Here is a 13,406-nt window from a genome sequence, read left to right as displayed (position 1 = left end):
ACAGTTTCAATCGTTAGACCTCATACCTATCAGTCAAAAAATCAGACATGACAAAATAACAATCGGCTCTCCTTTCTAAGTGGCCCAGTAATTGTTAACGGCACTTTCTCCATGCCAGTTACCCAAATCCATCTAAGCCTTGAACTCAGGACATACTCCAAACGTAATCATGGAGTGCAAATGGTATTTGAAGGTAATCAGTGTTGAATGTCTGATCTCATTTAATTCACATCCCCACCTGACTGAAAGAGGTGAGCGTCAGAGGCCTGAAGTACTCAAGGCCAGCAGAGATGAACCCAGGTCTGTCTGACTCTATGTTCTGATAACTGTAAAATGTATTTCTAAACAGATGAAAGGTGAAAGAGTTTACAGTCTCTAAAATACTATGCAGGTAATACGCAAACGTTTTTTCAACTGAAAATGAAGTTTCCTTCTCAATGGTTCTCGCCAGCAGGCTCCTAACACCAACCCTTTTGCTTTATTCACAGACCGTTTAGAGTCAAGGTGCCAGGATGGAGGGGTACAAATTATTCTGGCCCGTTTCCAGGGGTTAAACAGAAATCTGCTCACTACCTCTGCACAACCAAAGATTAAAGTCAAGATGATACTATTTATGCGAGCTTATACAACAGCTGAACAGTCATCCCACCCACCAACTGCCACATCTTTGTTTGGAAATGCTTCTGATGTCAGTACCTTGACCTTACAGATGCTTATCTTGGCAAATCTTAGCCAATATACATAAAATTAAATTCCTAAAGATTGGCATGAGTTGTTGGTATTTGTTGAAGTTGAATGATGATCACATGGGTGACCAATTTACTATCTGTCTATTTTTGCATATGTCTGAAATTTTCCTCTAAAAAAATGTAAGAATGAATTAAATCCCTACTTGCCTCTTCATCTCAACTAAAATAAGCATGCTGTATAGCTGATATTTATAGACGGCACACGAACACATACGTTAAGGGCAGTTTCTCAGCCTTTCCCTCCCCCGGAAGCCCCAACAGCAGAGGATACAGGAACACTGCTCAGGCACCTGGGGTTCACACCAGCTGCTTCAACAAGGATGGAAGTTCTCTGAGTGCGCCTGGCCTAGCTTAAACACACACACATTTTGCAATTTACCTCCAAATACACATTATTTTTTTTAATTGGGGAATTGGGGGAGGAGAACAGTGTTGGGGAATTGGGGAGGGGACCAGCCAAGTTGTTGTTCTTCAATCTTAGTTGAGGAGGGCGCCAGTCGCCATCTGGCTGCCCAAGGGCAGCTCATGGCCTCTAAGCTCAAGGTGCTATGCTACAATCTTAGTTGCGGGTGGGCATAGCCATCATCCCATGTGGGAGTCAAACCAGCAGCCTTGTTGTTAAGAGCGCACATTCTATCCACTGAGCCATCCAGGCAGCAGCTCAGCTCACGGTGCCAAGTTCAGTCTTAGTTGCAGACAGGTGTAGCCCACCACTGAACAGTCAGTCTTGTTGTTAGGAGCACGTGGTCTCACCAACTGAGCCATCCTGCCACCTGTTGGCAGCTCAGCTCGCGCACAGAGTCACTGGCCCATGTGGGAATTGAACCAGCGGCCCTGTTGCTCAGAGCTCACACTCTTAAGCTAACTCTTAACCAACTGAGCCACGCGGCTGGCCCCCAAATACATATTTTTAAATAAAACTGTCCCCTCCTACAAATCATCCAGAGAAGTGTTCAAGTTCAACTGCCTTTGCATGACCCAGGCACACAGAGGAAGACACTGGTCTTGGGAACCAGGCGCTAACAAGCCTCTTACAAGGCCACAGCTCCCTCTATTTCACAGTTGAAAGGGACTTCGGGAACTCATCAAGTTCAATCCCTTTATTTTTTCAGTTAACAAAAATGTAGTTAAAAATGGCTTACTTTTATGATCACAGTGCCAGCAACCAAAACTTCACAAATCTAGTTAAGTAACACTGTGATCGACTATGAACATAGTTTTTAAATACAGATAGGCTTTGGTGGGGAAAGTAGGTATTACATTCAAATGAGTAAGATTCAAAGGGAAAAGTTAACTCACAAGGAACTAACATGACATAAGATCCTGTGCTTCTGAAAACAATTTTTAGTACCCTCATTTTTATGTTTTTAGCCTTAGCTTTTCTCCTATTCTTTCTAAGTAAGACCTCACTGAATGGAATATTATGAACCCAGAAGTACCCATCAAACACAAACTTATTCTTACAAACAAATGACCTATGATAGTTTTGCACAAGTAATGTACAACTTGCCACCAATTGCTTTAGTGCCTAACTATATTCACCACAAAATGGCACGATTTTTAAACTATGACCATATTCAAACTTTTAGTAACACAACTCTAATTAATGATGGAAACAAAAGTACTCACAATAAACCTTTATTTTGGTGTGAAGTAAACATTTTCTAAGATTAAATGTATGTGTGTGTGGTCAAGACCCGAAGACACGAGTGAAGGTAAGGGCAGGAGGGATGAGAGGCAAGGGCCTTCCTGAGGTGACTGTGACTGCTGCTCAGAAAAGGGACAGGCTTTACAGCGTCTCCTTATACTACAAACTTCAGCAGACAAACAAGGAGCCCTCAGTGGAGTGGGATTGCTTTTGAGATGCAGCAGTAAAGACATCCCTGCAGAACAGCAGCCTTTCACAACAAGGAAGTGCTCATTTGCCCATAACAGAAAATACATTCTTAGCACACGATACTTTGCAACAAAATACATTCTTATTATAGACGTAGCTCTTTGAACATAAGAATATTTTGTTTTTAAAAACTTTTTCTTGGGCTGGCCAGCCGAATGGCTCAGCTGGTTAAGAGATGGCTTGGGAGCGTGAGCTCTGAGCAACAGGGCCGTCACGTGACGCTGCACCCTCTATAGCTAAGATTGTGAACAACAGCTCGACCTGGAGCTGGGCTGCCGTGAGTGGCCAGCGACAGTGTAGGCTGCAGTGGGGCTGCAGTGGGCTGCCATAAGCTACCGTGAGTGGCTGGCAGCGAGCGTGAACGGCCATCCAATGGCCGGCGACCAATCTGCCTCACCCGGGAAGAGCGGAATGATCATAATACCAACATGGACCAGTGAAGCGACGTCCTCCACAACTAGACTGAAGAACAAAAAGGACAGCAACTATCTGTTCCCCTTCCCCGATTCCCCAATTAAAAAACAAAAACAAAAAAAACTTTTCCTTTCTACAAAAATAATAACTATCTTTAAAAAAATTAGAAGGTACAGAAAAGCACAAAGGAAATCAAACTGCATAGTCCTACCATCAGAGACTATTACTGTAATATTTGTTCCCAGCTTCCCAATTTGTTAGCGTACCGGTGTCATTATCCACACACCGTTACCATCAACCCAAACGTATGTATTGCTTTGTCTTCTCCTTTGTCCACTCTACATTTACGAAATAAAAATGCACATTTTTTAAAGTAAGTGTATTCTCTTCAAATTTACCAAAGACTTAAGAGATACATAAAAATAAACTTGTGGCACGGTTAGAGGTATACCAGAAATCAAATATTCTGGTTTTAACGTACCTAGAATTACCAGCTCTCAAAGAACTAAATCAGTATGAGTTTTCATCATTAAAAGGTACCAAAGGTTTAGCTGCTCCTTACTGTGGGAGCCATGTGAGGACCTGAGATGAACCCCATAAGCATTAACTACACTACACTGCGGTGGCTCAAAGGTGCCAAATTAATAGAATTCCTGGAGAACAATGAATAATTTAGTGATTGCACATTAAGAGAGCCTAGCACCTCTGCACATATCTAGAGTCTCTCTCCCTCTCTGTAGAGGAGTTAAACACATGCAATGTGTCTAGGACCCATTTCCCAATATGTTCACTCATTTTCAGTATCTAATTATCAATTAAGCCTCATTAAACTGACGTTACTCTCTGGGAGGTGCACTGCATTACAAGGAAGGCAGCTGGCAGTGAGCCATAACTACAATTGTGAGAGAGACAAGAGGCCAGCTCCTTCTGGGGATAGGAAAAGAGGAGGGGAAGGCATCAGGTCTGCCTGAGAGAGCTCCAGCTTCTGCTCTTCTTACCCCAGACAAGGCTCCTGGGTGCTTGCTGTAGACTGTCAGGTCTCAGTGGTCACCCCAAGTGCATGACCTCTGACCCCCACCAACCAGTACCTTCAGGCACTGCCTTTGTGCCCCTTGTCACAGTCAGGGCAGACATCGTTTCTCTCCTAGGGGCAGTGACTCTGATGCTCAAGAGGGTCAGAAACTAGAGCTGCTATGAATAGTTCAGAGTGGTGAGTTTCAGTGAAATCACATCAAAGCGGACTGACTGATGCGCAGGGATCCGACTGGTATAAAGTACCATCAGGACGAGCCTGGGACTGACAGCAGTGCTTCGTTTGTCCACCATCATGAAGAACTAAGTTAACACCTGTTCACTTTCCACATGCAGTAAACGGTTTTCATGACATTGCCTTCATGTAAACATGCCCCAAGGAAAGCTTTCTAAGGCAGTCATTATGGGCATGCGACAGTGACACTGTAGCATGTGGGCTGCACACGCCTTCAAGCTCTCTGATCTGAGCTGCCCCCGTTTTCCTTGGGCGTCCGTGATCGGTGTCACACAGTGCTTAGCAGGGTGACTAGCACTAACAAGCCGTCCTAAATTGATAATTTTCATTTCCAATAAGTTAGAAACCAAGTAATAAAATTTTTTAAAACTCGGGCCAGCCGAGTGGCTCAGCTGGTTAAGAGCTCACTTGGGAGTGCCGGCTCTGAGCAGCAGGGCCGCGGTTCGGATCCCACATTGAGGGCCAGTGACGCTGCGCCCTCTACAGCTAAGATGATGAACAACAGCTCGACCTGGAGCTGGGCTGCTGGGAGTTGCCGGCGACGGCGTAGGATGCAGCAGGGTTGCAGTGGGCTGCTATGAGCTGCGTGAATGGCTGGCAGCCAGCGTGAACGGCTGGTAGTCGGTGTGAGCTACCGGGAGCCGCTGTAAGCAGCCAACCAATGACCGGCGACCGATTGCCTCACCCGGGAAGAGCGCAATGATCACGCCAAAATGTGCCAGTGAAGCGACATCCTCCACAACTAGACTGAAGAACAAAACAGCAATTTGTCTACCTGTCTTCCCCTTCCCCGATTCCCCAATGCCGTTACCCTCCCCCTAATAACCCAATAAAATCTTAAGAAAAAAAATTTATTAAAACTCTAACCAAAATAAATTCTAAATAAAAACACTGTGGGACCCTTCCCAGGGTCCAGTACAAGAATCTCACTGTTTAGACAAAGAAGCCAGAAAACCTGGTTTCTAACAGTACAAGATTTACCACTTTAAGTAATGGAGGACAAATTCTTTCAGCTGTTTTGACCTCCGTTTTCTCATCTATAAGAAGAGGGTTACCACCCTCTGCCCTGCCTAGCTCCCATGACTGTGCTGACATTCCAATTACAACATGCAGATAAAGTACTCTGCAGATGTGGCAGGCCCCCTAAGGTAATGTGGCAACAGTGCTTTTTATCTGCATCATAAAAATTTACCACCTATTTTGGCTTTTCTGGTCCTACTTCTTGATTGTTACCTACATTCCACCAAATTAAAATCACAAGATAAGTTACCAGTTAGTAAAGAAAAGCCAGAACTAAAGCATCATGAACGCATGGAGCAGATACTCGGTAAATGTTACCTCGATTAATGGATCAACGTTACTTCTACACCTGACACTGTACTAACATAAGGCAAGTGGAAAACAAACACACCATGTACTCTCTATGTTGTTAGCACTTGATAAATTTCAAAAAGAAAATGTAAATATGTGAAACAAGTAGAAGAAACTCAATGAGGCCTCAAGATTATGAAATCATCTAATCTGTTCTTTCAATGGAGTATTAAAAATTCACAAGCTAACCCTCTAACAACCAAGTAGCTGATGGCTTTGCATTCAAGTCTTACAGTGGCATTCACACTTCTAGTAAAAGCCATTATTTTCATGACAATGAAAACTCCCTCAGACATAGCCTGCCTCACTCAACAGCTCACTGTCACAAGCACAAGATACTGACACACTAACTCCAGCTGACAAAATAAAACACTCTTGTCCAGAGAGGCTTTTCTCATAATAACCTGGCTCTTACCCTGGGAACTTTCTTACCAAGAATAAACTTTAGGAAAGGTCACCCACCGTACATAAAGCAGACACCCAGCTGCCCCTCAGCAAACATCAGTGAGACCTGTGAGAAGACAGATGAAGCTGGCCATCAGACCCGGGCAGCACTGCTGTGGACAGGGAACTTCTCACCCACTTCTCGCTCCACAACAGAGAGGAAGGAAGGAGGCGTAAATGTTAAATGAAGCAGCTTTAAAAGTGATTTCATGTATACCTACCACTTCCAGAGGAAGTAAAACAAACATGAAATGGATGAAAAAGTGAGCTTAAACGTTAATTTACAATTTAAAAAAAGGAGCTGCTCTCCGTGGAGGTAAAGTCTCCATGTCTATCCCTCCTGAGTGAGCAGACAGTACATCTGACACTTGCAAACTGGGAAGAAGTCACCTTAGCAACCTTTGTAACCATAGGAGGAAAACAGCCCACCCACGAAGACTGGCATGAAGCAACACAGCATTTCCTGACTGTACGAGATTAATTACTCTAAGAGTCTGTTACGGTACCTGGGGAACTGTACTGTGTCTAAGAAACATCATCTCCGTAGCAAATTTATTAACTAGACATTTTCCCAAAGAACCATCTGCAGAGAACCAAGATCATAAAATAATCCTTTAAGGCTTTTAAAGGAGAGCCGATATGTTAGTTTCCCGTTTTCTTTTCATTCATACACAATCAGCTTTTATTCATGGATCACATAAATCCTTCCTGTTTTCAATACTTAAAATAGTACTAGATAAAAAAAAATTACTGGATAGAAAAGAGGATGATTTAATAGCGCTCATGTCCCCACACTGGATGAGGGGCGGGGACCGCTGGGCAGGACACGTGCTGTGGCCCACTGAAGGCTCTGAGAGCTGCCCTCCTCTTCTGGGCAGCCCTACGTGACTCCACAACCAAAACTGGTGTTGTATTATCCTACTGCCCCGAAACTCATTTAAGCATGGGCATAGACTGGTCCAAGGGGACGGGCCACCCCAGAGAGGGAAGAAGGAAAGCCAGACTCCATGCAGCTCTGGCCCATGGAGCTTAGTCACCTAACTTAACTCACGAGGACAACGCTTTCTTCCATCCACAGAAAACCATCAGTAAATTATCTCTTCTTTTCAAATTGCTCTTACAATCAACTTTATGAAGAAAGTTGCTAGCCACTGTATCAATGTTCTTATTTTATCATTCTACTTTCTTATCAAAGTTTAAACCTCTCTTCCACTGCTGTTCACACCTCTGAGACTAAGAAAACCTTAAGTAAATTCTTGAACCGCTCCCACAAATTAACAGTCTGAGAGGGAAAGACAGAGAAAGGAAGATGTACTGAAACGCTTTACTGGTCTGTAACCTCATTTTTTTGACCTGCCAGGCAAGGGCCAATGGGAACAGCCACACAGAGGGCAATAACCTTGCCACATAAATGTAGGAGGACTTTTTTTTTTTTATTGGGGAACAGTGTGTTTTTCCAGGACCCTTTAGCTCCAAGTCAAGTAGTTGCCTTAAATCTAGCTGTGGAGGGCGCAGCTCAGTGGCCCATGTGGGGATCAAACTGGCAACCATGGTGTTATGAGCCTGCGCTCTAACCAACTGAACTAACCGGCCGCCCCCAAGGAGGACTTTTTAAGCTTCATGTTTTCAGTGTGGTCGCCCAGCAATAAATTCACCCTGCAATCCTGAGATTAAATTCTACCTCCCACCACTGACTTCCCAGTGCTGTAAAAAGTTTTTAACTCTGTTAGTAGAAATTCAACTTTAAAAAAATCTTTGTTTTGAAATATTTCAAGAGGATATTAAATTTATCCACTATTCTCAAAGTGCACGCATTCTGAATATAGCAAAATCTTCCCTATCAGCTACATCTGTTCCAATCATTCTCAGAACATCAGTTATTTCAGCGGCTCAAAAAAGGCCAATTGCTGGTTGCACTGGGGTTTCCTGTGGTGGGTCAGACAGCCCCAGGGAAAAGGAAGTGTGCTCATTCCTCAGAGATACAAGGGACTCCTGAGCCTGTGCCTTCAGAGTCTGGGTGCCAAGAAGCTATGTGGGCGGAATGAGGACGGGCACAGAAATTCTACCTTAACACTGAAATTCTAGCCGATGTGATCACCAACCTGACAAGGGACAGGCATTAGTCATAAGCATCCAATGCCAGGGTTAGTGGCTACGCTCCTAAAGTTTAAATCCTGGTCAGTCTCCATTAGCTGGACTCCTTCACTGTGACTGTCATATGAAACAACATGTCCTTAAGTAGAATCTGGAACATGGAGGTACTGGACTCAGAGCAGTGGGGGCTAGGATAACATTCTCAAGCAGCAGCCTTAGTTCCAAACCTGTCCCCTGCACATTCTGGCTAGTCAGCTCCACCCCTTGTTCTTCCCAAGACCATCAGTGACAGCCAACCCTGGACTGCACACAGGCCATCAGAACAAGCTCCCCACCAAGTAACAACATCACGGCGACACAACGAAGGTGGGCAACCCAGAGTACAGCCCTTCTCAGAATGGGGGCCATGTCTGAGAGAGGTCCCCAAAGTGCCACGACCAATCTCCTGTACCTCAGAAACAGTAAATGGAACCTTCGCTTGGGGACTACTCTCAAGAGAGCTTCTCACCACATAAAACAAGCCAAATGACTCCTAGAATGTAGTGATTCAAACATGCACATTTTTGAAGTTACTGGTTTTACATAAACAAGTGCATTTTATAATACTAAGATTAAGTGAAAAGGACATACCATTAAATTTTTGGATCCTCGAAGTCTCTAGAACTACACTGTCCAAATACAGCTGTAACTAGCTAGCTACATAAGGCTATTTGAATGTAAATTAACTACAATTAACTAAAATTGAAAACTGAGTTCCTCAGTCACACCAGCCACATCTCAAATGCTCAGAAGCCACATAGGAGCCCAGACACATGACACACGAGTCTGTATCTGCAGAACCTGCCGCCAACATGGCACAGAATGCAGTGCCCATTGGTCAGAAATCAGGACGCAAGGACAAGTGTTGTGAGCCCTGACTGGTGGTCGTTCATGGGCGTACATGCCTGTCACAACCCAGCCACACATACACTGCAAGTGGGTGCAGTAATGCCTGCCTCCACTTCGAAAGAACAGACACAGGAACACTGGTGGGTTCCAAAGGAAAATCCAAATTCCTCGGGTGTGTACAGGTAGCTCCCCGTCCTGACACCTGCTTCTGTCCTCCTTCAGCCAAGAACCTACAGAGGACATAGTGGGCAGTGGGGTGAGCGCATACCTGGGCACACAGTCGGGGGTGGGGGAGAAGAGACCCAGGAAACTGGGAAGGAAGAGACAGTGTGCGGTCCTCCTAAAGGGAACCACCACGTCCTAACCTCAGGCCATCAGCGAAACAACTAAAATGTTGCGGGGCTGAGCACGTCTGTAGTTCATAAAGGGATGTAAGGTGTAAGGCTCGCACAGGCACCTTTCTAATGATTCACATTTAAATCATTGGGATTATTACCAATCCCAATTCCACAGGAGTTAGATACCACACAGCTAATAAGTCAACAGCTCTAAGCAAGCTTCACAGCTGCTCACTAACACCAACTCCAATTCCTCCTGCCTGTGACAGAGTCGTGACAACCAAATAGTCACTCTGCAGGCACGAAGAGTTCCCAGAGGGAGACTGAGAGGGGAGAAAACAATCGGCTCCTCAGAGCAATTCAGTCAGAAACAAGGTTCTCAGTTTGTCCAGGTGACAGGAGCACCTGGAAGTCACAGTGTACTACACACAGCACATCTGTTGGTACAGCAACGTCTAATAATGTTATGTCACACAGCGCTTTCTATTTGACCCAAACATTTCTATTATCACCAGTAGTTGTCAAAGGCTTACTGAAAATAGAGGAAAATGTGCAATAGAAGGGAAATGGCTAAGAATATTATGGTTTATTAGCTCATAATATTTTACACCCTGAAAATCAAACACAGCGGGAAGTCTTTACAAACACAAACAGCGAGCACACTTACCACAGCAGGGTTGCCGCTACTGATCAGCTGGCTGACTTCATGAAATATGCTCTTGCAGTCAATAGATTTATCTAGTGATCCCCGTTTTACAATTACTGCTACTGCTAACAGAATCTGTTCCCGGACATACTTTTGGAGGCTGTAAAACATAAAATCAAAGTAAAAATTTTTATAGAAATCTAATACAAAAACACTCCCAAATTTCTCACTTGCCTGCTGCTCCTAAAACACCACTTACCTCTGAGGGTAGTGTAGCCCAATGGTTACACAGACTCAAGGCCGAAAGAGCTGGATGCAAACCCACACCCCATTATGTACTGGCTACATGACCCTGGGTGAGACAGTTAACACTCAGAGCCTCAGCTTTCTCGCCTGTGAAATGGGGTAGCAGGGTTGTAATGGATTAAATGTTCTTCAAGCTGTGCCCAGTGCACACTACATGCTGTATAAATGCTAGCTGCTCCAGGTACTGTTCAGTAGACGAAAGTCAGCTCACTAAGAGCCAGGCCAAGGCTCGACCAAATAAGAGAGATTCTGATCTACTATCTGTCTCCAGCCAGCCGTATCATCTTAAACCCATTCCCTGTGATGTGGAAAGGTAACATGTGAGCCATCCAACATACAACATTATGGAAACACGCCAATTCTAAAACATCTGGTCTAAAATCTCGTATTGAAGTTCTGGTCCTCGGTGTGGTGGCAGAAGCGCCAGCCTAAGTGGACGCATTCTATGAAGCCCATCCAACCACAGGGCACGGAACCCTCACTGTCTGTTCACACCGTGTCTCAGAGGTGAGGCTCAGAAAACACAGCTCTGAACTTCCAATCCAGCCTCTAGAATGCCATGAGGACACAACCAGCACATGCCCTTGGGTAAAGCCCACATTCTTCCACAGGCCTTTGAAGCAGTGGGACCCATCCCAGCTTTCTGGGACACTGCTGTCCAACATAATTATTAACAGTGCTTTCTTTTACTCTGAAAAGTGTCCGGACACATCTGGACATAAATGATATGGTGACCCAGTTCTAAGGCTCCCATCCCTGATCTCACCCTTTCCAGGTACACTCAAAACTGCATATATCCTGAACTTCCTTTAGTCGCTGACATAATGCTCAGGCACTTCCAGGCCCTTGAACTGCTGTGCCCTCTGCCGAGACTGTGCCGCCACTCAGTCCAGACAGCATCCCCCGAACGGCCCTGACACGCGCTGGTCATCACCCAGGTGAGCTCCCCACCTCACTGGTAGAACACAGGCATCTGCTACCTGGGTTAAACTCTATTTCCCAGACCGGCCGCCAGAGTAGTCCCAAGATCAAGGACACTGCCTGCCACATTAACAGGCATTTATCAGACATTTATGCAGTAGAGCGCACACATGTCCCTGTGTCAAGCTGAGGTGAGAAACACTGCTTCACAACACAGAGCTGAAGCACACACTAAGCAAACAAACACAAAGGTCCTGCTGCGGGCAGCACGAGCTGGCCCAAGGCGATTCCTGTGCTTTGGGGACACTGACAACCAGAAAACGCACAGAAAGCTGAACTCTACCACTGGGAATGTACATAAGGCTAGTTTTAAATATCTCCACTGACAAGGATTATAAATTACTAGGAAAATAAATAATAAGTGTAAACATTTATTGAGTACTTATGCTATGCAAGACTTTACATAAACTAACTTCACAAAAATGAATACGTTTAATCCTCACGACAATCTCTGGAGTAAAGTAATATCGGTCACTCTATTTAACAATTAGCAATTTATTGCACAAAGTGGTTTAATCATTTCTCCAAGGTCACAGAGTTGGTAATGGCACAAGTAGGGCTCACCGTCCCTTTCCCACTGCTATACTGCCTGCCTCTTTATAACAGTGTGTGTGCAAATTCTGTCTTCATTAGCAGGAAAACTCAGAAAATAAACAAAATTCCATGCACGAAATGGGGGTATACACAACATTACATATGGCGTGTTCTACAGTATGTAACTATGTAACTGACCTATATGGTACACTGAAAATTGTCACTTTACTCTAATTCACACTGTAGGACATTCTACAAAATAAAAATGCCTGTGTTGTGAAAGACAAAAAAGATTATTCTACAATAGATTAAGGAGACTGAAGAGAATGACAACTAAATACAATGCATAATCTGTGGTTAAATCCTGGATCAAAGAAATAACCTACGAGTAAAAGGATATAAATAACATTACTCAGACAACTGGAACCAGAGTTACATTAGATAATATAAATGGGCCAATTCTATCAAGAGTACTGAGACTATGCCCTTAGGAGACATGCTCATGGTCTCTGCCACACACTTTCAGGTGGTGGGGGCAAATGAGCATGCGTGCGCACACACTCACACATGCGCACACATACACACACACACACATACTCATACACACACTCAGATACACACACACACATACACATGCAGACACACATACATACACACACATGCACAAACACAGACACAAGAGGGAAATCAAATGTGACAAACAATAACTGAGCTTTTACTAGGGAAAGGCCACTTGTGTATTGACTGTACTATTCTTTCAACTTTGCTGAAAGCTTTTTATTTTGTTCAAAATAAACATTTAAGAGTGGAAGGGTTGAGAGTACAAGAGATCATACACACGGACACACACACGCACGGTCAAAAGCTGCCACACACTGGTGTCCACCAAGGTCTCCAGAGTACAATGGTTCCCATGCTGTGATAAATGAGAAACTCAGGGCAAGTGAGTATCACACCCAAAGGCCCTCATCAAATAACAAAGTTTAAATAAAGGAAGAAAACCAGGATGAAGAGAAGAGAAAGGTTGGAAACTGGGGCAATTTTTTCTCCTTCAGTTATACCCAACAAAAACCAGCCCTCCCTCCACTCACACACGACACGCACTAACCTAGAGCTCATTGCCCATCGCCCTGCAGGGCTAGGAAGCCAAGGAGCCCTCGGCTGTCTCCTGGGTGGAAAGCAGTTAGATCTGAGTGCCAAAGTCAGGCCGGTCATTTTATTTATTTATTTATTTATTTTATTTATTTTTTTTTTAAAGATTTTTATTGGGGGATGGGAACAGTGCTGGGGAATCGGGGGAAGGGGAACAAACAAGTTGCTGTTGTTTTTGTTCTTCAGTCTAGTTGTGGAGGACGTTGCTTCACTGGCCCAAGTTGGCACCATCATTGCGCTCTTCACGGGCGAGGCAGATCAGTCGCCGGCTTCTGGACGGCTGCTCACAGCGGCTGCTGGCCGCTCACGCTGGCTGCTGGCTACA

The 13,406-nt window shown here is 44.5% G+C and overlaps 1 protein-coding gene across 5 annotated transcripts in view; it reads right to left on the bottom strand.

Annotated features, from left to right (window-relative positions):
• XPO4 (exportin 4) overlaps nucleotides 1–13,406 on the bottom strand; it is a 97,449-nt gene that overhangs the window by 59,977 nt on the left and 24,066 nt on the right. For all 5 annotated transcript variants that reach the window (XR_002125139.1, XM_019652397.1, XM_019652398.1 and 2 more), the window contains exon 4: nucleotides 10,130–10,268. Coding sequence is in view for 4 of the 5 variants with exons in the window: in XM_019652397.1 (XP_019507942.1) it covers nucleotides 10,130–10,268 (139 nt within the window). In the remaining variant the exon portion in view is untranslated. The remainder of the gene's footprint in view (nucleotides 1–10,129; nucleotides 10,269–13,406) is intronic.

Source organism: Hipposideros armiger, unplaced genomic scaffold (genome assembly GCF_001890085.2).
Source record: "Hipposideros armiger isolate ML-2016 unplaced genomic scaffold, ASM189008v1 scaffold_178, whole genome shotgun sequence".
NCBI classification, from domain to species: domain Eukaryota; kingdom Metazoa; phylum Chordata; class Mammalia; order Chiroptera; family Hipposideridae; genus Hipposideros; species Hipposideros armiger.
Note: the sequence above shows the minus strand (reverse complement) of the source record. Positions and strands in the feature narration are given on the sequence as shown.